Raw genomic sequence first — 23,599 nt, 5'->3', positions numbered from 1 at the left:
GAACCCCTAATCTGATGCCCCCAACATCGCCAAACCCTACATTTTATTTATTAACCCCTAATCTGCCCCCCCCCAACATTGCCACAACTATATTAAATTTATTAACCCCTAATCTGCCGCCGCCAACGTCGCCGCCACTATAATAAATTTATTAACCCCTAAAACCTAAGTCTAACCCTAACCCTAACACCCCCCTAACTTAAATATAATTTAAATACATCTAAATAAATTTACTATAATTAACTAAATTATTCCTATTTAAAACGAAATACTTACCTGTAAAATAAACCCTAAGCTAGCTACAATATAACTAATAGTTACATTGTAGCCATCTTAGGGTTTATTTTTATTTTACATGCAATTTTGTATTTATTTTAACTAGGTAGAATAGTTATTAAATAGTTATTAACTATTTAATAACTACCTAGTTAAAATAAGTAGAAATGTACCTGTAAAATAAACCCTAACCTAAGTTATAATTACACCTAACACTACACTATAATTAAATTAATTACCTAAACTAACTACAATTAATTACAATTAAATTAAATAAACTAAATTACGAAAAAATCTAATCCCCCTAATAAAATAAAAAAGCCCCCCAAAATAAAAAAATTCCCTACCCTATACTAAATTACAAATAGACCTTAAAAGGGCCTTTTGCAGGGCATTGCCCCAAAGTAATCAGCTCTTTTACCTGCAAAAAAAAAAACAATCACCCCAACATTACAACCCACCACCCACACTCCCAACCCTACTCTAAATCCCACCCAATCCCCCCTTAATAAAACCTTACACTACCACCTTGAAAATCACCCTACCTTGAGACGTCTTCACCCAGCTGGGCACAAGTGGACCTCCAGAGGGGGAGAAGTCTTCATCCGATCCGGCCAGAAGAGGACATCCAGACCGGCAGAAGTCTTCATTCAGGCGGCATCTTCTATCTTCTTCCAATAGGATTCTATCAGTCAATCGGGATTGAAGGGACACCATTTTGGATGACGTCACTTAAAGGAACCTTCATTCTTCAGTCGCCGTCGGATGGAAGAGGATGCTCCGCGTTGGATGTCTTCAAGATGGACCCGCTCCGGATGGAAGAAGATAGAAAATGCCGCCTGGATGAAGACTTCTGCTGGTCTGGATGTCCTCTTCTGGCAGTATCGGATGAAGACTTCTGCCCCTCTGGAGGTCCACTTGTGCCCAGCTGGGTGAAGACGTCTCAAGGTAGGGTGATCTTCAAGGGGGTAGTGTTAGGTTTTTTTAAAGGGGGATTGGGTGGGTTTTAGAGTAGGGTTGGGTGTGTGGGTGGCGGGTTTTAATGTTGGGGAGGGTATTGCATTTTTTTTACAGGTAAAAGAGCTGATTACTTTGGGGCAATGCCCCGCAAAAGGCCCTTTTAAGGGCTATTTGTAATTTTGTATAGGGTAGGGAATTATATTATTTTGGGGGGCTTTTTTATTTTATTAGGGGGATTAGAGTAGGTGTAATTAGCTTAAAAAAATTGTAATTATTTTTTAATTTTCTGTAATTTAGTGTTTGTTTTTGTACTTTAGTTTATTTAATTTAATTGTAGTTAATTGTAGTTAATCTATGTAATTAATTTAATGATAGTGTAGTGTTAGGTGTAATTGTAATTTAGGTTAGGATTTATTTTACAGGTAAATTTGTACTTATTTTAACTAGGTAGTTATTAAATAGTTAATAACTATTTAATAACTATTCTACCTAGTTAAAATAAATACAAAGTTGCCTGTAAAATAAATATAAATCCTAAGCTAGCTACAATGTAACTATTAGTTATATTGTAGCTATCTTAGGGTTTATTTTATTGGTAAGTATTTCGTTTTAAATAGGATGAATTTATTTAATTGTAGTAATTTTATTTCGTTTTATTTAAATTATATTTAAGTTAGGGGGGTTAGTCTTAGGGTTAGACTTAGGTTTAGGGGTTAATAAATTTAATATAGTAGCGGCGATGTTGGGGGCGGCAGATTAGGGGTTAATAAATGTAGATAGGTGTCGGCGATGTTAGGGATCGCAGATTAGGGGTTAATAAAATGTAACTAGTGTTTGCGAGGCGGGAGTGCAGCAGTTTAGGGGTTAATATATTTATTACAGTGGCGGCGATGTCCGGTCGGCAGATTAGGGGTTAAAATGTTATTTAAGTGTTTGCGATGTGGGGGGGGCCTCGGTTTAGGGGTTAATAGGTAGCTTATGGGTGTTAGTGTACTTTGTAGCACTTTAGTTAAGAGTTTTATGTTACGGCATTAGCCCATAAAACTCTTAACTACTGACTTTTAAATGCGGTAGGAGTCTGGACAGGAGAGGGTCTACCGCTCACTTTTTCCAGCAATCGTAATACCGGCGTTAGGAAAATCCCATTAAAAAGATAGGGTACGCAATTGACGTAAGGGGATTTGCGGTATGCGAAAATCGCAGGAAAAAGTGAGCGGTACACCTGTACCTGCCTGACTCGTAATACCAGCGGGCGTTAAAAAGCAGCGTTGGGACCCCTCAACGCTGCTTTTTAAGGCTAACGCAAGACTCGTAATCTAGGCGTAGGTATTCCCTGTGCCTTTAACCTAACAAAATATTTACCTGAATCATTTTACAAATGTGTTTTATACATGTTGTGGTTATAATTATCTGTGTTTCTAGTAATTTGATGTGCGAGGTATTGGGCCACTCATGTAACTATACAGTAGATACAGGGAAGAATTCTAGCCAAGCAAACAAGGCACTTGCTTAGAGCAGCAGGTTGGGAAGGGGCAGCACTTTTTGAGTTTCTGTTTGGAGTGTTAGGTGACTTAACTTGCACTAGCCATCTGGCAAGGATTGAGCAGCCAAAGGGGAAAACAGTGGGCCATTTGGTAAACATGGTCAGCACCGACTCGCATCAAGAAACTGTGTGACTAGTCTGCTAAGTGCTTCCTCCCTCAAGGTTGGACAGCAGCTACAGTTCCTATGTAGCTGCAGTTTGCTTACCGGGTCGGCACCAGCAGAGCACTTGTTTGGAGTCACTTTGGAGTCTAGGTCCAGAGTGCTGGATGTGGAGAGATAACTGTTCTGTGACGTGGCTGCCTTCCGCCCTCAAGGTAGGACCTGCAGGCTGCTGGCTCCAGCAGAGCACTTGTCTGGACTCTGGGGCAAGCATGGATGATGGGCGCTTGGTGGCCTTTTTTTTGTCTGCTCACTCGCCATGTGTAGCCCTCCACACCCATGTGATATCACACTATCCACCATAGAGTCCTCCCTCTCAGAATAAACTGGAGTAGCTCAGCCTCATCACACAGTTGTAATTATTAACGTACAAAACCCCATATAACCAAGTTTGCTAAACCAGCATGATATGAATATTTACATTCCGTTGTTCTTCACATAGCAAAATATGTTCTATTTATATACAGTCATGGCTAAAAATATTGGCAACCCTGCATTTCTGTCAGATAATGCACCACTTTGCCCAGAAAATTGTTGCAATTACAAATGTTTTGGCATTTCCTGTTTATTTCTTTTGTTTGTGTTGGCATGACACAAAAAACTGGAGAAAAAAAAAGCCAAATCTGACACATTCCGCACAAAACTCCAAAAATGGGCTGGACAAAATTATTGGCACCCTCAATTTAATATTTAGTTGCACACCCCTTGGAAATAACTAAAATCAATTCCATCAATTAGTTTCTTACACCTCTCTACTGGAATTTTGGACCACTGTTCTTTCGCCAACTACTCCAGGTCTCTCAGATTGGAAGGGTTCCTTTTCCCAACTGCTGTTTTGAGATCTCTCCACAGGTGCTCTATGAGATTGAGATCTGGACTCATTGCTGGCCAGTTCAGTATTCTCCAGTGCTTTGTCTTAAACCATTTCTGGGTGCTTTCTGATGTGTGCATTGGGCTATTGTCCTGCTGTAAGACCCATGACCTCTGCTGGAGACCCAACTTTCTGACTGGGCCCTCCATTGCACCACATAATTATTTGGTAGTCTTCATATTTCATAAAGCCATGATGCACACTGTCAAGACATCCAGTGCCTGAAGCAGCAAAGCAACCCCAAAACATCAGTGAACCTGCACCATATTTGACAGTAGGGACTGTAGTCTTTTCTTTAAAAGCCTCATTTCTTTTTCTGAAAACAATAGAATGGGCTTTACCAAAAAGCTGTAATTTGTTTCGTCTGTCCACAGCACATTCTCCAAAAAGGATTTTGGTTTCCTTAGGTAAGTTTTGGCAAACTCCAATCTGGCTTTTTTATGTTTCTGTGTCAGCAGTGGGGTCCTCCTGGGTCTCCTACCATAGCATCTCTTTTCATTCAGATGCCAACATGTAGTGCAAGCTGACACATTTGTACCCTGTGCCTGAAGGTCAGTTTGAATTTGTCTGGAAGTTGATTGAGGTTCTTTATCCATCATGTGAACAATCCTTTGTTGCAATCTTTGATTAAATTTTCTCTTTCATCCACGTCCAGGGAGATTAGCTACAGTGCCATGGGCTGTAAACTTCTTGAAAATGTTGCACACATTGGACACAGGAAAATTAAGATCTCTGTAGATGGACTTGTAACCTTGAGATTGTCCCTGCTTTTCCACAATTTTTGTTCTCAAATCCTCAGACAATTCTTTGCTTCTCTTTCTCTTCTCCAAGCTCAGTGTGGCACGCAGAGACACAAAAAAGAAAGGTTGAGTACGTTTTTCACCATTTTAACTGGTTGCTGGTGGGATTTCTATATTGTCAGTTAATTGATACAGGTGAGTTTAATTACAAATTACAGGAGCATCACAAACTTGGAATGCAATTATTTCTTACAATTTTGAGAAGGTGCCAATAATTTTGTCCAGACCATTTTTGGAGTTTTGCATGAAATGTGTTAGATTTGGCTTTTTTTGTCCACCTTTTTGTGTCATAATAATACAAACAAAATAAATAAACATGAGAATGCCTAAACATTTGAAATTTCAAAAATGTTCTTTGCGAAGTCGTGCATTATCTGGAAGAAATGTAGGGGTGCCAATATTTTTGTCCATGACTGTATATATTATGCTTTTTTGGCAAAATATACACTTACCAGCCACTTTATTAGGTACACCTTGCTAGTACCGGGTTGGACCCCCTTCTGCCTTCACAGCTGTCTTAATTCTTTGTGGCATAGATTCAACAAGGTTTTGGAAACATTTCTCAGACATTTTGGTCCATATTGACATAATAGCATCACGCAGTTGCTACAGATTTGTCGGCTGCACTTCCATGATGTGAATCTCCCATTCCACCACATCCCAAAGATGCTCTATTGGATTGAGATCTGGTGACTGTGGAGGCCATTGAAGTACAGTGAACTCATTGTCATGTTCAAGAAATCAGTTTTAGATGATTTGAGCTTTGTGACATGGTGCATTATCCTGCTGGAAGTAGCCATCAGAAGATGGGTACACTGTAGTCATAAAGGGATGAACATGGTCAGCAACAATACTCAGGTAGGCTGTGGCATTTAAAATATGCTCAATTGGTACCAAGGGGCCCAAAGTGTCCCAAGAAAATACCCCCACACCATTACACCAAAACTACCAGCCTGAACTGTTGATACAAGGCAGGATGGATCCATGCTTTCATGTTTTTTATGTCAAATTCTGACCCTACCATCTGAATGTCACAGCTGAAATCGAGACTCATCAGACCAGGCACCTTTTTTCCAATCTTCTATTGTCCAATTTTGGTGAGCCTATGCAAATCGTAGCTTCAGTTTCCTGTTCTTAGCTGACAAGAGTGGCACCTGGTATGGTCTTCTGCTGCTGAAGCCCATCTGCTTCAAGGTTCAATGAGTTGTGCATTCAGAGATGGTATTCCGCATACCTTGGTTGTAACGAGTGGTTATTTGAGTTACTGTTGCCTTTCTATCATCTCAAATCAGTCTGCCTATTCTCCTCTGACCTCTGACATCAACAAGGCATTTTCGTCCACACAACTGCCACTCACAGGATATTTTCTTTTTTTCGGACCATTCTCTGTAAACCCTAGAGATGGTTGTGCGTGAAAATCCCAGTAGATCAGCAGTTTTTGAATTACTCAGACCAGATCGTCTGGCACCAACAACCATGCCACGTTCAAAGTCCCTTAAAGCCCCGTTCTTCCCCATTCTAATGCTTGGTTTGAACTTCAGCAAGTCATCTTCACCACGTCTAGATGCCTAAATGCATTGAGTTGGTGCCATGTGATTGGCTGATTAGCAATTTGTGTTACCAAGCAATTGAGCAGGTGTACCTAATAAAGTGGTTAGTGAGTATATATCTACAGTAAAAACACAAACACTTTATGAAAAATTATATTTCATGTTTTCAGCTAATTGATTGCAAAGGGCTCCAATGCACTTGTACATATATACATATATATATGTATACATATGTATTAATATGTTTATATATGTCTGTAAATACATCTACACATATAAATACATAAATACATATGCACACACATATAAACATATATATATATATATATATATATATATATATATATATATATATATATATATATATATATATACATACAGTATATACATATGAATATTTAGACATGTATATGTAGGTATCTCTAGGTTGAAGCCATTTTCAGTTATTTATTTTTATAACACCTCATATGTTTGAATCCTTATAACTTTTTTATGTAATATTTTTTATATATTTTTTAATACTATTTTATTTTAGTATTATTATGAGTGTAACTGTACTTTTAAATGTTTTTGGTCGCCGGTCTTTGCAGGGTACGTCACTGGTCATATATATATATGTATATAGAAATAGCAGAATGCACTCCTGACCAATCAAAGTGAATCCTTGGCTGCTGCAAAAAGTGCAAGTATATTCCAGAGAAGAAAGAGCACTCCAAAGGACTTAGTTTAAATCCCACTTTAATGACACATTAAAGTGGGATTTAAACTAAGTCCTTTGGAGTGCGCTTTCTTCTCTGGAATATACATATGTATATATATAGATACATACATATATATATATATATATATATATATATATATATATATATATATATATATATGCAGTATATATGTGTATATATATATATATATATATATATATATATATATATATATATATATAAAACCAGTGACGTACCCTGCAAAGACCGGCATTTAACAGCGCTATTATTAACAAGGAATCCCTTAACGACCGCGACGTGCATGGTATGATGCGGTCGTTAAGGGGTTAAAAACTTTGGCTTATTTAAAAAACTGTTAACTTGTTTTTATTCAGCCATGACTGAATCAGTTTTATCAGCCTCTGTTGTAACCTGGTATAGCTCTGCAACATTATCATTTAAGGAGAAACTACACCAAATTGTGAGCTCTGCGAAAAAAAATCATTGGGTGTCAACTTATTTCTCTTAAAGTGAAGGTCAATTTTCATGTGAAAAAACTATTAAAAACAAGGGCACTTTCATTCATGAAAATTGACATTTCAGCCGTTTTTTTAAAATATACTTACCTTTTCTTCTTGAAGCCGCTCCAGTGCTTCACCAGCCCGTTGCAAGCCTCTTCATATGTCAGCAATGACGATTTCGACATCCTCCAATCACAGCTTCCCCCCAGGGTAATCATTGCCTGAGGCAACGCCGTGATTGGAGGAAGCCGGTTTCGTCATTGCTGGGTAAGTAAATCAGGAAGAAGCAGGCAGGGCATCGTTTCAGAATGGCGGTCTGGCGTTTCAGAAGAACAAGGTAAGTATTTTTAAAATACGGTGTTATGTCAATTTTCATGAATGAAAGTGACCCTGTTTTTAATAGTTTTTTTTTTTTTTAAAAAACGGGCACTTTCACATGAAAATTGACCTTCATTTTAAGGACAAATACTTTTTAAGGATGAATAAGAGAGGCAGAAATTTTTTATCTGATTCATCTCACCCTGGTCATTGTTTTTTTAATCGTCTATCTTTTTATGGTAGGTCAAGGTTGACAGCTTTACGAATTTGGACAGACCATTTTCTAAACTTGGACAAACGTTTTTTTTTTTTCCCAGGCTACTAACATAGCAAACAGGAATACTTCTCTTATTTCACTTTTGATGATAAATTACACTTAAGTCACTCTTGTGAATATATTTGATAATTAGGGTTTTACACTGCTGATTGCATTTGTTTGTTCATTCATCGTTCATTGTCATTCATCGGAAACCTTTTGCACCACGAAAAAAAAAAAAAAAAATATATATATATATATATATATATATACTTGGCCAATACATTTTTCTATTCTATTCTTTAAAATCTACAGTGTGAATGTCTTCTAATTAACAAAATTAGAAAAACCATTATTTTCAGAATTGGATTACAGGAAACATTGACAATATAAATAATGAAATTGTATCGTTTTTGTGTGCAAATACAAGTGTTTTATATTATAGGGTGTTTTGTGTCCCTTTAATTGAATACACTGTGTGGGAGTTACCCCCAGAGAGAGTGTAGGGTATCTAACAATAGTAGTCTATTGTCGTTGTACAAGGTAATGCGGCATAGTTTATTATTGATGATATAAACGCATTTTAAAATGACCAAACTATAGTATTATTTTTTTTAACAAAGAAATTTAGCAAAAAAAGCTTCAGAAAAACTTTCATCTAAATATTCTGCAAATAAGAAAGTTGATCATTCTAAGATTTCCAATCACCAGCTTTACAGCCAACTTACTGCTTTTTCTCTAAATTTCCATCTTCATAAATATATTCCATCTATAAAATGAATATACGTTTTGTACATTACACCCATCAGCATCCAAGGAGGGGGAGAAGGGGTCTCTCCTCATTTGATCTGGTGCATGTGTAGAGTAAGATTCTGGGGATAGGAGATACATCTGCCAATTACTATGAGGGACATTTAGGGGCATGTGCCCCCTCACTGAAAATAAATAAATCTCCTTTTCAATGCACTCGACCTCGTGGATATCAGATAGTTGGTGTGATGATGGCAGTGTTGAAAATACACATGCTCCTTGCAGGCAGTATACTATTACAAAAGGTAAACTGGATATCAGGTTTATTTATTAAAATTCTGGTTGCCATAAAAATAGCAATACTAATTAATGTAAACATTTTAATTAAACAGTGCCCTGTATTTTTCTGAAGAGGTGAGTGGAAAATGTACCCACTGACTTACCTAATTCGGAGCAAAATAACATATGCATTATAAATTAAATGCATAGCAGAGAAGTTAAATAAATTCAACCTACAGTTTTCACTAATGCAGCTGCGGGACACATTGAATGCAGATTAATGTACTTTCTGGTTCTTTTTAATTTTCTCTACAGGAAAATAATAGCTTTTGTGCCTAATCATTTCATTTGTAATAAATCTTCCATAAAGAAATTAAGAAAAATAACCTTTTGAAAGAATGCTTTAAATTGCTTTCCAGTTTGCGGTGTGCCTCAGATTTTTCCATGGCTTACTACACATTTATGTGTTACCTGATTTACTGTTAAATTTGTCTTTGTTAAAGCAATTTAATTTTTCGCTTTTCCAGCTCTGAACTGCAACATGCTTTGCTTGATAATAGATCATGCAATACAATTATACATTAGGCTCTATTCACAGCAGTGAAAATCTGCATCACCTGTATACATACTTGTCCTAAACTGTCTGAATAAGGTATCCAGGAGAAAACCTGGCTTGGCAGTTATTGGGTTAATTTTTTGGCAGGGATGGTAAGTAGGCCTATGTATGTATGTGGTCAGTGATTGGCTTATGAGGTATGTCCTTATAAGTATGGATGTGCATTCATGTGATTTGTTGTACTACGAAAGCTGAATATGGTTGCTGGCATTGGCAATAAGCTCTTTTTTGAGCCAGATTTTTTTATGTTAAAATGCAATGCATAAAAGATCTGTGGAAATACAGATCTTTGTGTGCTGCACTTTCTCAAGAAGAAATAAGGCTCCGAAAAGAGGTGAATGCCGCTGCCGGGGGCCATATTCAGCATTTGAAGTACAATGAATCTCACAAATGCACACACTGTCTGACTCATAACAGCATCCACTGAGCAGAGCATAGCTTTATTTATGTAAACCCTTTGTTTAAAAAGAGGTTTATCACAACATTGTGCTTGTTATTAGTAGATAATGATTCCTGAAAGTTGGGTGGTATGGTCAGTGTATTTTTCCAGTGATATCAAAATGTTTCTGCTGTTAATAACAAACATTCCCCTAGATTACGAGTTTTGCTCTAAACAGGGCGCAAAACTAATGCCAAAAATGTTGCGTTATTTCACTCTCCATAGCAATGCCATTACAAGTTACTGAAAAGCCTCCTTGTGCGTGCGATATGGTGGGGTTAAGCTCCATACCGCACAAAAGCCAAGGGCTGCTTTGACGTGCTTGTGCACGCTTTCCCCCATAGACATCAATGGGGAGAGAGTGTTAGAAAAAAAACTAACACCTGAAGTGCGGAATGAAAATTCTCCGAAACACAACCTCATTGATGTCTATGGGGGAAAAAGTTATGTTTAAACCTAACACCCTAACATAAACCCCAAGTCTAAACACCCCTAATCCGCTGCCCTCTACATCGCTGACACCTAAATAAAGTTATTAACCCCTAATCTGCCGCTCCTGACATAGCCGCCACTAATAAAAGTTATTAACCCCTATTCTGCTGCTCCACAAAATCCCTGCCACTATAATAAAACTATTGACCCCTATTCCACGGCTTCCAGACATCGCCAACACTATAATAAAGCTATTAACCCCTATTCCGCCGCTCCCCGAACTCACCAACACTATAATAAGGTTATTAACCCCTAAACCTCCGGCCTCTCAGATCTCTGCAACTAAATAAACCTATTAACCACTAAACCTCTGGCCTCCATGATGCAAAACACTTAATTAAATTATTAACCCCTAAACCTAACACCCCCTAACTTTAAAATAAAATTACAATATAACTATATTTAAATAAATGAAAACTTACCTGTGAAATAAAAATAAACCTAACATTAAACTATAAATTAACATTAACCTAACCTTATTATTGTAATAAAATATAAAATACTACCCATTAAAAAATCTAAATGACAAATTTTAAAAAATCTAACGCTACAAAAAAAATTCTAAAATTACAAAAAACATAAACACTAAATTACGAAAAATAAAAAACACTTAGCTTACAAAAAATACGAAATTAACAAAAATAAAAACAATTATACATAATCTAATAGCCCTATAAAAATAAAAAAGACCCCCAAAATAAAAACACCCCCAACCTACAATGAACTACCAATAGCCCTTAAAGGGCCTTTTGTAGGGCATTGCTCTAAGCTAAACAGATCTTTTACCTGTAAAAAAAAAAAAAATACAAAGTTCCCCCAACAGTAATACCCACCAACCAACCCCCCAAAATAAATAAACCTAACTCTAAAATAAACCTAAGCTACCCATTGCCCCTAAAGGGGCATTTGTATGGGCATTGCCCTTAAAAGGGCATTCAGCTCTTTTTCATTGCCCTTAAAAGGGCATTTAGCTCTTTTTCAAAAGCCCAAACCCTAATCTGAAGAAAAAAAACAAAAAATAAAAAAAATACCTAACCCCAGCATATCTACTTACGGTTGCTGAATTTCGGACATCCAGGTGGTGAGAAGTCTTCATCTAGCTGGCGAGAAGTCTTCATCCATCGCGGGGGCGTCTTTTATCTTCATCACGGCTGCGTGGAGCGGAGCGGTGAAGACATCCAGCGCGGAGCGTCCTCTTCATACGGTCCCCACCGTACACTGAAGCTTCAATGCAAGGTAGCCGTTTCAAAATGGTGTACCTTGCATTCCTATTGGCTGATTTGATTATTCAAATTAAAATCAGCCAATAGGATTAGAGCTTCTAAAATCCTATTGGCTGTTTAAAACAGCCAATAGGATGAGAGCTACTGAAATCCTAAGGGATTTTAACAGGGTTATTATCAGTATAATGGGCATGTGTGCGTGTGTTGGTTGGGTTAAGGGTTTATTAGTGTAAAAGTGCTTTTTTTATACTTAATTAATTGATTGGGCTTAAAACCAGTGTGCCATTTGAAAACCTTTTTGGGGTTCTCATTAAAGAGACATGAAACCCAATTTATTTTTTCCATGATTCAGATAGGGAATACAATTTTTTTAAAGTTTCCAATTTACTTCTATTATCAAATGTGCTTTGTTCACTTGTTATTCTTTGTTGATGAGATATCTGGATATATATTGCACTATTAGCAGCCAGCTGAACACATCTAGCTAATAAATCACAAGAGACAAATGTGTACAGGCACCAATCAGCACTTAGCTCCCTCTAGTGCAGGATATGTGTGTATTCTTTTTCAACAAGGGATACCAAGAGAATGAAGCATATTTGAAAATGGAAGTGGATTTAAAAGTGTCTTAAAATGACATGCTCTATCTGAATCATGCAAATCTGATGTTGACTTCCCAATCCCTTTAAAACTGAATGTTCTATCTGAATCATGAAAGAAATATTTTGGGTTTTATGTACCTTTAAGTTAAAAAGTGTTGTCTCTGGGTTTATCTGGTTCTTTTTGCTTCAGAATTCAAAAAAGTTAAGAATAACCCATAAATAATTATGATCAGTAAAACGGACTGGCATGTGTTAAAGGGACACTGATGTAAAAATTAAACTTTTATGATTCAGGTAGAGCTTACAGTTTCAAGATACTTTTCAATGTACTTGCGTTATCAAATTGATAACGGAACCAGTTCCTACTGAGCATATGCAAGGGTTCACACACAGTGTATACGCATTTGAGTCTGTGATTGGCTGATGACTGTCACATGATACAGAGGGCCGACAATAGGACTATTTTTACGATAACTGATTGTGATTGCCTTGACATCAAAGGGGGAGTATCTGCCGTCAGTAACATAGTGATAATTATCAAATGATAGATTGTGATCAGCCCCATAGTTAGTAATGAGAAGTTGTTTAATAATAAAATGCTCAAATCAAATTATTATTATTATTATTATGACACACGAATGTCCCTTTAATGTCCCTTCAATGTTATTTGGGGGGGTTTTAACAAAAAGATGACAGGAGTGTTAATATAATATTTGTATTATTTTGTATTTGCTTCTGTGAATTTATTTATAAAACAATAATATAAGACACTGTTATAATTTACTACATTACATATGATCGGGTTTCATCCATTATCTTGTGCGATTGGCTAATGAACCAACTCAGGAATCACTCAGGGGAGAATAACTTCAAAACATGCAAGTTAAAAAAACAAACATATTTAACATATTTAGGCCTTTTAAAAATGACTGGTTTATGTCTTTATTTCTACAGGCATATAAAAAATGATTTATTCATAAACCTTAAATTAATCTTTGAACATTTTAAAATATCTATTACTAGAGTGTAAAATATGTTCACAAGGCAAATATCTGGAATGTCTTCCAGATGTTTAATCATCCTGAGTAAAGTCTGGATCCACTGAATGAAAAGTATAAAGCATGATGTCACCTTATCTTTAATGTGATTCAATATAACCACCTATGTGTAAGTGTAAATGTAAAACTTACATGTCACTTCCTATTGACGGTGCAGAAGTGCAATAAGTGCAAATATATGCGATACAGTGTCCTATATCGTTAATTGTGCAACAGTGTTACACTATACCAATGCATTGGGTGTTGCTTCACAGGTGATAATAAATATCAAACAGTCGGCTAGATTACGAGTTGTGCATTAGGGTAAAAAAGCAGCATTAACAGGTCCTAACGCTGCTTATTTATGCCCGCTGCTATTACGAGTTTTGCAGGTATAGGTGTACCGCACACTTCTTTGGCCTTACCGCAAAACGACTTACGTAAACTTCGTTTTTTGGTAACACAGAGTTTTATGGTACAACGCCGTTACATAAAACTCATAACTAAAGTGCTAAAAAGTACACTAACACCCATAAACTACCTATTAACCCCTAAACCGAGGCCCTCCCACATCGCAAATACTATAATAAAAATTTTAACCCATAATCTGCCGCTCTGGACACCGCCGCCACCTACATTATATTTATGAACCCCTAATCTGCTGCCCCCAACATCGTCGACACCTACATTATATTTATTAACCCCTAATCTGCCGCCCCCAATGTCGCCGCAACCTACCTACACTTATTAACCCCTAATCTGCCACCACCAACATCGCCGCCACTATAATAAACATATTAACCCCTAAACCGCCGCACTCCCGCCTCGCAAACATTAGTTAAATATTATTAACCCCTAATCTGCCATCCCTAACATCGCCGCCACCTACCTACACTTATTAACCCCTAATCTGCCGTCCCCAATGTCGCCGCAACTATACTAAATGTATTAACCCCTAAACCTAAGTCTTACCCTAACCCTAACACCCCCTAACTTAAATAGAATTAAAATAAATCTAACTAAATATTCCTATCATTAACTAAATTATTCCTATTTAAAACTAAATACTTACCTATAAAATAAACCCTAAGATAGCTACAATATAACTAATAGTTACATTGTAGCTATCTTATGGTTTATTTTTATTTTACAGGCAAGTTTGTATTTATTTTAACTAGGTAGAATAGTTACTAAATAGTTATTAACTATTTAATAACTACCTATCTAAAATAAATACAAAAGTACCTGTAAAATAAAACCTAACCTAAGTTACAATAACATCTAACACTACACTATAATTAAATAAATTAACTAAATTAACAACAATTAAATTAATTAAATTAAATTAGCTAAAGTACAAAAAAAAACCACTAAATTACAGAAAATAATAAACAAATTACAAGATATTTAAACTAATTACACCTAAACTAATAGCCCTATAAAAATAAAAAAGCCCCCCCAAAATAAAAAAACCCTAGCCTAAACTAAACTACCAATAGCCCTTAAAGGGCCTTTTGCGGGGCATTGCCCCAAAGTAATCAGCTCATTTACCTCTTTACCATCCTCAAGGAAGCGGCAGAAGTCTTCATCCAACCGGGCAGAAGTCCTCAACGAAATCGGGAGAAGTCTTCATCCAAGCCAGGCGAAGTGGTCCTCCAGACGGGCAGAAGTCGTCATCCAGACGGCATCTTCTATCTTCATCCATCCGACGCGGAGCGGGTCCATCTTCAAGACATCCGACGCGGAGCATCCTCTTCATCCGACGACTACCCGACGAATGAAGGTTCCTTTAAGTGATGTCATCCAAGATGGCGTCCCTTAGATTCCGATTGGCTGATAGAACAGCCAATAGAATGCAAGCTCAATCCTATTGGCTGATTGGATCAGCCAATAGGATTGAACTTCAATCCTATTAGCTGATTGCATCAGCCAATAGGATGTTTTCTACCTTAATTCCGATTGGCTGATAGAATTCTATTAGCCAATCGGAATCTAAGGGACGCCATCTTGGATGACGTCACTTAAAGGAACCTTCATTCATCGGGTAGTCGTCGGATGAAGAGGATGCTCTGCGTCGGATGTCTTGAAGATGGACCTGCTCCACGTCGGATGGATGAAGATAGAAGATGCCGTCTGGATGAAGACTTCTGCCCGTCTGGAGGACCACTTTGCCCGGCTTGGATGAAGACTTCTCCCGGCTTCGTTAAGGACTTCTGCCCGGTTGGATGAAGACTTCTGCCGCTTCCTTGAGGATGGATGTCCGGTCTTCAGAACTGTAAGTCGATCTTCAGGGGTTAGTGTTAGGTTTTTTTAAGGGTGTATTGGGTGGGTTTTATTTTTAGGTTAGGGTTTGGGCCGCAAAAGAGCTAACATGCCCATCCAAATGCCCTTTTCAGGGCAATGGTGAGCTTAGGTTTTTTTAGATAGTATTTTATTTGGGGGGTTGGTTGTGTGGGTGGTGGGTTTTACTGTTGGGGGGGTTGTTTGTATTTTTTTTTACAGGTAAAAGAGCTGATTACTTTGGGGCAATGCCCCGCAAAAGGCCCTTTTAAGGGCTATTTGTAGTTTAGTTTAGGCTAAGGGTTTTTTTTTATTTTGGGGGGGCTTTTTTATTTTGATAGGGCTATAAGATTAGGTGTAATTAGTTTAAATATCTTGTAATTTGTTTATTATTTTCTGTAATTTAGTGGGGGGGTTGTACTTTAACTAATTTAATTTATTTAATTTGTTGTTAAATTAGTTAATTTATTTAATTATAGTGTAGTGTTAGGTGTTATTGTAACTTAGGTTAGGTTTTATTTTACAGGTACTTTTGTATTTATTTTAGCTAGGTAGTTATTAAATAGTTAATAACTATTTAATAACTATTCTACCTAGTTAAAATAAATACAAACTTGCCTGTAAAATAAAAATAAATCCTAAAATAGCTACAATGTAACTATTAGTTATATTGTAGCTAGCTTAGGGTTTATTTTATAGTTTTTAGTTTTAAATAGGAATAATTTAGTTAATGATAGGAATATTTAGTTAGATTTATTTTAATTCTATTTAAGTTAGGGGGTGTTAGGGTTAGACTTAGGTTTAGGGGTTAATACATTTAGTATAGTGGCGGCGACGTTGGGGCGGCAGATTAGGGGTTAATAAATGTAGGTAGGTGTCAGCGATGTTAGGGACGGCAGATTAGGGGTTATTAATATTTAACTAATGTTTGCGAGGCGGGAGTGTGGCGGTTTACAGGTTAATATGTTTATTATAGTGGTCGGCGATGTCGGGGGCGGCAGATTAGGGGTTAATAAATAGTATGTAGGTGTTGGCGATGTTGGGGCAGCAGATTAGGGGTTCATAAGTATAATGTAGGTGGCGGCGGTGTCCGGAGCGGCAGATTAGGGGTTAATAATATAATGTAGGTTCAGCAATGTCGGGGGCAGCAGATTAGGGGTTAATAAGTGTAAGATTAGGGGTGTTTAGACTCAGGGTTCATGTTAGGGTGTTAGGTGTAGACATAACTTTTATTTCCCCATAGGAATCAATGGGGCTGCGTTACTGAGCTTTACGCTGCTTTTTGGCAGGTGTTAGACTTTTTCTCAGTCGGCTCTCCCCATTGATTCCTATGGGGAAATCGTGCACGAGCACGTACGACCAGCTCACCGCTGACTTAAGCAGCGCTGGTATTGGAGTGCGGTAATAAGCAAAATTTTGCTCAACACTCACTTCTTGCCTTTTAACCCTGGGTTTGTAAAAACCCGTAATACCAGCGCTGTAGGTAAGTGAGCGGTGAGAGAAAACTGCTCGTTAGCACTGCACAGCTCAAAACGAAAACTCATAATCTAGCCAAGTGATAGTTCATAGGACTTATCCAAAGAACGTAGTTATGTCCCAAAGTGTGTAGATGTGTCCCAATTATTTCCAAGTGTACGGCAAGACCGTGAAACGTTGTGTTTTAAAATAAAGTCTTTTACATTTTTAGACTTTTTTCCACGACTTTTTATTATATTTATTTTTCACTGTTGTGGAAATTTCACGTGCTGTAAAATCTACACGCTGTGAATTATAGCCCTGCATTTAACCTCTTTGCTGAGTTACACAGCCCTGCAGTGAACGATTTTTCCCCAGTATTGGCAGATCTACAACTCTACCATCTTTTGGACCAGAAGCCGTATTAACTGCATGAGGGAAAGTTGTCTGGGTGACTTATAAGGGTCCAGGAGGCCTGTGTAGCACTTCTCAAGTGCTTTAAATCTTGTAAGTACAAACAATATTTGCTCAGACACAATATTGGAATCAATGATTTTGCACTATGGTGGCGCCTTCTTATTTTTCTTTTTTGATTCTCAAAACAGCAGATAGGAGACACTAGATGCTGGCTTGACTCAGGAAAATAAAAAAAAAATATATATATATATATATATTTATACAACAGTAATAAGAAAATATTCAGAGCTTTACATATATAGACTAGAGATGAGTATCCAGCTTCTGATGAATACAAAGAAATTAGTCTAAATTTATGGTGATTCGGCAAGTCATCCAATACAAGAACAGTCTTATAAATTATTGGCAACATATACAAAGGAAAAATGATTACTTGACCAAATCAATTTGTTCATTCATGTGTGCCTGTACACATCACTGTTAAAGAAATAATAATGATAATAATAATTTTTGACTTATTAAAGCAGACCTCCCAACTGTCTTGATTTGCGCAGGACAGTCCCAGATTTTGAGCCTTGTGCTGCTGAGACAGCCAAATTTATTTGCATGATTTTTGTAGCTCTGCCCATGAATCAGACACACCCACAGTCTGACCAGACACACCCACAATCCCGCCTACTATCCATTCTCCCACTATCCACGAAGCCCAGCTTCTCTTGACCCAGCTCCACCCACAAAATGGCTGTGGTTCCTTTTTAACCTCGTGAGTCCCGAAGAGCGAGCCAAAAATGTTAAGAGGTATGTTAAAGAAATATGTTTATATATAATAGCTTACATCAGCAATTTAGTACAGAATTTAAATATGTCCATATGCAAGATAAATGTTTTAAAAGCATTCAAAACTGTCCCTTGTATTCCTTGTCAAATAACATAGATGAAAGGGCGCTAGGAGCTAAGGTAACTTAACACACCTAATCGGAGACAAAAATTACAAAGGCAGTAATAGAAGTAGATATTTACTTGGTAATAGATAGCTTACAAGGGACGTCTCCCTAATAAAGGTACAGTACATCAAACATATAAATAATAAATTAAAATAGCAAATGACATTGACATAGAGGTATCATATATTGATAAAAATATTCATAAATATTCGGGAATACCACCCTGAAAAGAAAAAAGATTGCGCATAAAAAATAAAAAGTAAAAAAAGGGGATTAAAATTCAGAGCATTAATTAACCATATGGATCTTTGTTCTGTCCATCAGTAGATCTCCAACATATAAAGTCCCTTTTAGAGTCAATCAGGTAAAATTGTGTTTGGAAAGTTATATGTAGAACCTTCACTCTGTGACTATAGCATGAAAGAAAATTTCAGTTGATATATTTATGTATCATAATCAGTGTTATGTAACAACAGAATGTTCTTTGTTTAGATACTTTGTATCCGTATATCACCTGTGATCTTTAGCATATGTGTAACTTTAACTCACAAAATATTGCAGCAGCTATGATCAAATTGCTGCTGATGTCAGTCTGATATCCTTTGGTTAGCTCTTGTAAAATACAACACGCCGCTCCTTGCGTGTAAGTGACCTGCCGGACTGCAGCTCTCGGCCTCTGATGAAAAACTCACCGCTCCCTGTGTGTGAATGACCGGCTGGAACACGCCGCTCCTTGCGTGCAAGTGACCTGCCAGACTGCAGCTCTCGGCCTCCGATGAAGAACTCACAGCTCCCTGCTTGTGAATGACCGGCTGGATCCCCGCTGGTAGCCTCTCAAACAGAAGACACGCTGCGTCCTGCGTGTGTATAACCGGCTTTATCCCGGCTCAGGCAAAACAGATGATTGTGTGAACACCCGCTCTTAGCGTGATATAATTGCGGGCAAATACTAGGTACCTAGTGAAGTGGTTTCTTGGTAAACGAGCAACTTCTTACTTCTACCCTTGTATTCCTTGTGCCATGCTCCCTAGAGGACTAAAAATATCGGTAACCTAGTTTTTCAAAATGTTTTCTAGGGCGCATAGGGCAAACACAAGTTTACACAAAAGCAAAATATTGTACAGCAAAAGCAAGTAAAATAAATAAATAATTATTATTATTATCAGTTATTTGTAGAGTGCCAACAGGTTCAGCAGCACTTAAAAACATGGGTCTAATATGCAAGGTGACAGTTATGGGAGACAAAGCGATAGAGGGCTCTGCCAAGAGTTTCACTGTTGTAAATCATCTCTCATGAAGGTGATCTACAAAGCAGCTAGACTCGTAGGCTTACATGCTAAGGGGGTTCAAGGAGATAGCTAAAGGAGGAGAGGGACTAAGATAGGAAAAGGTTAGTGTATATTTTATGCATTCCTGAACCGTAGAGTCTTTAAAGAGAGCTTGAAGGTTTGAAAACTAGGGGAGAGTCGTGTAGGGCAAGGCAGATAGTTCCACAAAATAGGGGCCAGTCTGGAGAAGTCTTGTAGATGGTAATGTGAGGAGGTGACAAGAGAGGAGGAGAGAAGGAGGTCATGAGCAGAGCAAATGGGACGGGAGGGAGAGTATCTGGAGACTAGGTTGGAGATATAGGGTGGAGCAGTGTTATTGAGAGCTTTAAAAGTTAGTGTCAGGAGTTTATGTTTTATTCTGGAGGTTAGAGGAAGCCAGTGAAGGGACTGGCAGATGAGGAGCTACGGATAAAGAAGATCAGCCTGGCAGAGGCATTTATTATGGATTGTAAGGGAGATAGACGGCAGATAGGGAGGCCGGACAGGATGGAGTTGCAATAGTCAAGCAGGGAAATGATGAGAGAGTGGATTAAAGTCTTAGTTGTGTCTTGTGTGAGGAAGTGGCGAATTTTGGAGATGTTTTTAAGGTGGAGGCAGCAATGCTCCCTAGAGGACTACAAATATCTGTAATCTAGTTTTTCAAAATTTTGTAAAATGTTGTAAATAAAATATTTTAAGTCATTATTATATTAAATATATAAACATTTTATTTCACAGTCTCATGTTCCGATCAGCCAATAGAATGCAAGCTCAATCTGATTGGCTGATTGGATCAGCCAATCGGATTGAACTTGAATCTGATTGGCTGATTGAATCAGCCAATCAGATTTTTCCTACCTTAATTCCGATTGGCTGATAGAATCCTATCAGCCAATCGGAATTCGAGGGACGCCATCTTGGATGACATAATTTAAAGGAACCTTCATTCGACGAGTAGGCGTTGGTTGAAGAGGATGGATAAGCGTCGGCTGGGAAGAAGATGGCTCCGCTCCGGATGGATGAAGATAGAAGATGCCGCCAACCAATAATTATCATGCAAGATCTAGTTGGGAACTATAGTGCCATGCCACTATTACATGAAACATAGTAAATGCCTGATCAGTGCAGGAGATCCCTTATAGCTAAATAACCCTAAAGGAGACAAGATAAGCCCCTTTTTCAAAAATAGTTCAAAAGGTTTGTTCATAGATAGCAAAACAACGCAGCATTTTGCTAAAACATGACATTTTAAATGTTTTGAAGACAATTTATTTATATTATCTGATATGCTTTGTGCTCTTGGTATTGTTTGTTGAAGAGTAAACCTAGGCTCAGGAGCAGCAATGTACTACTGGGAGCTAGCAACTGATTTCTAGCTGCACATAGATGCCTCTTGTCATTTTGTGATTGGCTCATCTGATATGTTTAGGTCCCAGTAGTGCATTGTTGCTACTTCAACAAAGGATAACAAGAATAAAGCTAATCTGACGATAAAAGTAAATTGGAAAGTCATTTAAAGTTGTTTGCTCTATCAAAATTATGAAAAAAAATTTTGCATTTCATGTCCCTTTAAAGCACAGTTAAAACCTGGAGATATTATTTAAGCTGCTTTCAAAATGCTAAATATGTAAATTAACTCTTTCAAAATATGTAAAATTCTACAACTATGTACGGTGGAAATGATATTTTAAAAAATACATAAAATACACAGATTGCCACTAACAGAATATTTCAAACAGTATAATTTATTCCAGAGGAGGAAAAACTCACCTGTTCCATGAAGACAATTAGTGATTCCCTGTTGTTTTCCCACTGTTCCGCCAGTTCATTCTCATGAGGGTATTTATCACAGTCCAAATATATTGAGATCTCAAAGCAGTTTGTGTGCAGGTAGCTGAAGTCATTAATACCTATAATTACAAAAAAGGGAGAAAGCTGCCGTCACGAAAAAGTCATCGATAAGACCCTTCTGCACTTCCACTTTTAACAGGAATTGAAAAGCCTACAATTTTTATAATTAAAGGGATATGAAACCCAAATTTTTCTTCCAGGATTTAGATAAAGCAAGCAATTTTAAACAACTTTCCAATTTACTTCTATTATCTAATTTGCTTCATAATCTTGATATCCTTTGTTGAATAGCTGCTGATTGGTGGTTGCACATAGATGCCTTGTGTGATTGGCTCACCCATGTACATTGCTATTTCTTCAACAAAGGATATCTAAAGAATGAAGCAAATTAGTTAATAGAAGAAAATTGGAATGTTGTTTAAAATTGTATTCTCTATCTGAATTAGGAATGAAAACATTTTGGTTTCAGAGCAAAATTGGGCAAACTAAATAATGAAAGTATATTGCAAAGTTTATTAACTGCATAAAATTAAATATTTATATTGTAGTTTTATAGTGTTTAATGTCCCTTTAACTTTTTTTTCCTTCGATCCCCAAGACTTGCACTGGTTAGGTGATTACCTTTCCAACGGTGGGTCTTGGGGGTCTGTAGATGCTTAGATGCCTGAGATACAGGCTTCTAAGTAGCATGCCCCCTTTTCCTATACTTAACATTGTCATTTTTAAATAAAGTTGTGCGGTGACGTTATCACGTCATTGCGCATAAAGTCACCACACATAACGTGAAGTCCCAGCGATGCCTGTCACTATACAGGCCCGATCGTCGGGGAAGGAGCGGGTGGGAGCCCCCAGATCTCCCTCAAGGTGGGAGAGTGTTAGCTATGGCTCTGAGCCGTCGTTAGCACCTGGGTGGGAAACTCTGCAACGGCTCAGAGCCATCGTTAGCACTAAATCCCCTCTCCTCATGTAGATTATTGTGTTCCCCCAGTTGCCCTTTAACTGTTACCCTGATTACACATTGCCTTGAAAGAGCTGATCGCTGCCCCGCTTGGCCCCTTCCTAGCTTGATGGGGCCCAGCCGGAATCTTATGGAACTACTAGCCGGCTGGGCTCGCTAGAGATCCCTGCCGAACTTTACCCTATGTCGTTCCAGAGGCCCTTTGCTCCAGAACTCCGCTCTTTTGGGGACTTGCTATATCCCTGGTTTGCATGGACTGGGGGGATTCCTAGGAGGGAGCTTCCTCTGGAACCTGGGGTTTAGACACCATACCTCATGCTAACCCGGAGTACCCTTTGCCCAGCTGCCGCTCCGGGCCCCAGTGACAGATTGTGATGCTTTTTGAACTGGGACATCTAGGGGCCCGGAGCTCTCCAAAGGTACCTGGAAATAGCCACCGCTCCCTCAGGATCACCATAAAACTGCGACCTAACTAACTATTGTGGGATCTCTATGTGACTATGGCTCCTATTGAGGCGCCAGCCTGTCTAAAGGGGCGGGATCTATTGATCAGATAAGGGTCTTATCAAGATAGCAAATGTGTATATAAGCTGTGTATTTGTCCCAATAAAGTCTATTCGTGTTTCACCTTAATACTGGCCTTGTCTTGTTATTAGGGTGGGCTACTTGCTAAAATCACTTTCCCGCTCTACAGCTACAGGTTCCAGGGTAAAGAAGGATCGTTTTGGCGGGAATACCCAGTCGGGGTATTTGGAGTCTGTCACAAGGGATATGATACCCAAAGGATTTCTTTCAGAATTAAACAGACAATAAAATTAAAAAAAAAAAAGTTCCAATTTACTTCCATTATCAAATATTCTTTGTTGAAGACAAAATATAGGTAGGTAGCAGCACATGAGAAGTATTCGAGGTGGGAGAGGGAAGTAGAGATAAAAGGAGTGGGGAGAAGTAGGTTTGAGGTTCATTGAAGAGGATCAGCTGGAGAGTATTTG

General features: G+C 37.9%; 1 protein-coding gene across 1 annotated transcript in view; it reads right to left on the bottom strand.

Moving 5' to 3' along the window:
- CPXM2 (carboxypeptidase X, M14 family member 2) overlaps positions 1 to 23,599 on the bottom strand; it is a 181,493-nt gene that overhangs the window by 57,389 nt on the left and 100,505 nt on the right. The window contains exon 13 of the mRNA XM_053692603.1: positions 21,569 to 21,708. Within this exon, the coding sequence (XP_053548578.1) occupies positions 21,569 to 21,708 (140 nt within the window). The remainder of the gene's footprint in view (positions 1 to 21,568; positions 21,709 to 23,599) is intronic.

The sequence above is a fragment of the Bombina bombina genome, chromosome 9 (genome assembly GCF_027579735.1).
Source record: "Bombina bombina isolate aBomBom1 chromosome 9, aBomBom1.pri, whole genome shotgun sequence".
Lineage (NCBI taxonomy): Eukaryota > Metazoa > Chordata > Amphibia > Anura > Bombinatoridae > Bombina > Bombina bombina.
The sequence above is the reverse complement of the archived record's forward strand: the minus strand, read 5'-3'. Positions and strand labels throughout refer to the sequence as shown.